The sequence below is a fragment of the Psammomys obesus genome, unplaced genomic scaffold, assembly GCF_907164565.1.
Source record: "Psammomys obesus unplaced genomic scaffold, mPsaObe1.curated_primary_1811, whole genome shotgun sequence".
Lineage (NCBI taxonomy): Eukaryota > Metazoa > Chordata > Mammalia > Rodentia > Muridae > Psammomys > Psammomys obesus.
The window spans coordinates 3,199,406-3,203,079 of record NW_026587382.1 but is presented as its reverse complement, the minus strand read 5'-3'; the positions used below and the strand labels follow the sequence as shown (position 1 = coordinate 3,203,079).

The 3,674-nt window shown below is 47.1% G+C and overlaps 1 protein-coding gene across 1 annotated transcript in view; it reads left to right on the top strand.

Annotated features, from left to right (window-relative positions):
• Positions 1-213: 213 nt before the first annotated feature.
• Positions 214-3,674, top strand: part of Loricrin (loricrin cornified envelope precursor protein) — a 9,016-nt gene continuing 5,555 nt past the window's right edge. Inside the window, exons 1-2 of the mRNA XM_055603746.1 lie at positions 214-2,151; positions 3,302-3,670. Coding sequence (XP_055459721.1) covers positions 3,325-3,670 — 346 coding nt within the window. The 5' untranslated portion in view covers positions 214-2,151; positions 3,302-3,324. The remainder of the gene's footprint in view (positions 2,152-3,301; positions 3,671-3,674) is intronic.

The following is a 3,674-nucleotide window of genomic DNA, read 5'->3' as shown; positions in this document are numbered from 1 at the left end:
TAAAAAAAAAAAAGACGTAAAAGTAAAAGGAGGTTTATTAGGGATTTGGAAGAAGGATGAAAAAAAGGCAAGAAAGGAAGATAGTGGAAACTGATACAATCAAATTATATTATACATATGTATAGAAATATAAAAAACTGTTTGCTTTGTATAAAAATACGTAATTCATTTTTAATCAAAATTAAAACAGTAGTTATGCAACTGTGAAGTTTTCATTCTATCACATAAGAGTATAAAAACACCTTTCAGCTCCAATTATCATCACTTTTTATAAGTAAATAACACTTAAACATACAAAGAAAGAAGAAAGGCTATGATATTTGAACTACAGACTTCTCTTCCTCAAAATGCCTCACTGACCTCATGCTAATTTGGACTTTTCCTGGGACAGGTGCGTACATGGTAATGAGCCAGTGTGGTCCACAGATGAGTACTAAGAGGCACAGTTCAAACTTGTTCTCATGTAGCCTAACTAAACAAAAATGACTCCTTTTTATACCCATGGCAATCACTATCAAAACAAGGTGCTGTTTCCCTCCAAAGCCAGCATGGTGCCTCAGCTTCAAGCTAAGAAACCTGCCCTCTCCAGCAGATCTTGGCTTCTCTCTCCAGTGCATCCCCAAGTACAGGAACACCTAGGATCCTCCTTGGTTTACCTGAGTTCATACTGCCCAAACTGAAACAAGTGCCACAAGTTTCTGAAAGCCGGAGTCTAATCAGGATCATTTAGATCGTTAATGCTTCCCCATAATTAAGTCAATTTCTGATTAGAATTGTTATTTCAACACAGCTGGGTGGAACAAGGTTCAACTGTGGTATTTTAATAACACTGAGTTCCAATGATGAAAGAAGGGGAAAACACTATGTTCTTCACACAAAGAGGGGCTGCTCTTGGCTCCAGGACTATGAGGCAATTTTTGAATTAATTTTATAGGAGAACAGTGGAGCTGGCTTCACACTCCTTCTCGCCAATAATGTCCGAGGGAAGGCATGATTGTGAGTAAGAGTGTTCTGTCATGTGAGAAAACAGCAAAAATGTCAGCATCACATAATATATAACAGACTCAAACTTCATAGCGATTCCATCTTCACGTTCCTATGAGTAAACATTAGGATCCCTGTTTGGAAGATAAGGTACAAGAGGGTCAGAAAGCTGGGCCCCTCCACAATCGATAAGTATTAACTAACTCCTCTGCAGTGTAACTGCATGAACCACTGTGTCTTTGTTTATGGTGACATAACCGACAAACAGCTAAGGAAAGACCTAAGCCCAACCACCAGCCTCAAGTCCATTTCATTCTATGGCTGTCCCCTCAGAGGTCAAAGTCACCATGTATCACCACAGGACATCAGAGCCAAAGGGTCATGGTGGAAAGGACTCCAAGGTCCATCTTGTTAGTTTTCACCTCTGCAAGTAAAATCAGTGTCAGTGCTGATGATCAAAACACCTGCTATCACCAGAAAGCACTCATAAAAGTAACTCAGCCATAGTAGTTACAGTGCTGTCTCTGGTGAACCATCCAGGCTTGGGGGACTCCCGAACTCTCACAACCAATAAACACTACAGAAACACCCCAACCAAGCACTCATGAAACCAAAGTATAGAAATAGTGACAAATGACAGATAAACTCTAAAGTTTTGACGCTTTCCAACATAATTAGATCAGAATCAAACAGCAAAATTTAAAAGTACAGTTCCATGGACTCAGGTGTCTTAGACAATGTCTTAGCTCTCCATGCCTGACTCCCTTAGGCTGCTTCATAAGACTGGAACCTATCCCTCAAGTGTAGTCCTCTGGCTATGGCATGCAGCCCACATCAGAAGTTTTGAAAACAATCTCTGCCATCCACTCTGCCGGCCATCTCTAATGACCAACCTGCTCACAGTTACATCAGAGAATTGACCAGTCATACAGCAAGCTGCCTATCCCTATCCCAAGAATTTGAAATCTCCATGAATGGGTCAATCCTTTGCCTGCAATCACAGGGAGGTGGGGCCAAGAGTTACTAGTCACGTAACTGAGGCCAGACCAGGAGGTACCTGATCAATAGATGAGTCAGAGCAGGCAAAGAGTATAAAACGCCAGGAGCTCCACGGTGCCTCACATCGCCATCATCTCCTTCCCTCACTCACCTCCCCTGGTGCTTCGGGTAAGTGTGGGCTCTCCTGGCTCTCTGGTCTCTCCAGCTGGCCTTCCTCGGCTTGCAGAGCAGTTAAGGGACAGGGCCCATCTCCCATTTGGAAGCTACTACATTCAGGTGAGAAGAGATTTAGGAAGGCCCTGGGAGAATGGTAAGCTGCTGCTGGGCAGATGATGTTTCTGGCTCCTGAACAGAATGCTAAACTCCATTAAGACAGGACTATCTGTTACTTCTCTGGCACCCCAGAGGCTGAGGGCTAGAACACAGGATTCTGCAGTGGCTGCTCAAGTCAGCTTGCTATGGACTGGATGAACCTTGTAAAACCTGTTATGAGAGGCTGAACCCACTATGAGAGAGACAGACACAGAGACAGAGACAGACAGAGAGACAGAGTGACAGACACAGAGAGAGAAGGGAGGATGGATAAGTCACAGAATGGTGCTGATGGGAGATATCTGAAGAGCCACAAAACCCCAAGCCCTGCTTTATGGGGGCAGATAATCAGAGATAAATGACTTGTGAGATGCTGAGCTGCAATTTCCTACCAGCTGCAATTTCTACCAAACTTTGACTCCTGCATAACCTCAAAAGGATGCCTGCTGTCTTGTAGTTAGATGTGCTGGTCCTTCCCTGTTTGCTCACAGTGCCACAGGAGAGCCGCCTCATCTAATAACTGGCCCTTGGAGCATGTCCTCACCGAAGAGGACAGATCAAGAGTTTAAACTAAGGATTTTTTTTGCAGAAAATGAGTCCTACAGTCTGCTAATGTCCAAACAAATCTTTCCTTGTTGTGCTGGGAATGGGTAAAACCCAGGTGGAAATGTATTGCAATTTTCTACTGAACTTAAAGAATCAGGATTGGCATTTGGGAGCACCCTGAGAGATGGGCTGTTCCTTAACGGAACATAAGAAGCAGGTGGGAATGTAGGGTCCTCTGCCCTCCAAATCACACAGCAGAAGTCAGGTAAAGCTGAGCAAGAAGGAAGGTACCACTAACGGGGCTTTTAAAGAGTGATCCAGCCCCTGAACAGAGTTCAGACACCTGGTCCCTGGTTGGCAAGATGCTGGGAGTCAGAAGGATGTTGCCATGGATGCAGCTGCCTCCCTCACAGTGTCCCCTTGCTGCTGGTCCAATGGTGCTCTTCTGCTCTTCTTCCAGGGTTCCCCTTCTCCTTAAACAAGATGTCTCACCAGAAAAAGCAGCCCACTCCCTGTCCTCCCGTGAGTTGTGGAAAGGCTTCTGGTGGAGGAGGCGGCGGCGGAGGCGGCGGCGGCGGCGGCGGCGGCTGTGGCTACTATATCGGTGGTGGTAGCTGCGGAGGTGGCTCCTCTGGAGGCGGCTCCAGCTGCGGAGGCGGCGGCTCCTCTGGAGGCGGCTCCAGCTGCGGCGGCGGGGGTGGAGGCTCCGGAGGGGGCATCAAGTACTCTGGCGGCGGCGGAGGCTCCAGCTGCGGCGGCGGCTATTCCGGGGGCGGCGGCGGCTCCAGCTGCGGCGGCGGCGGCTACTCCGGGGGCGGCGGCGGCTCCAGCTG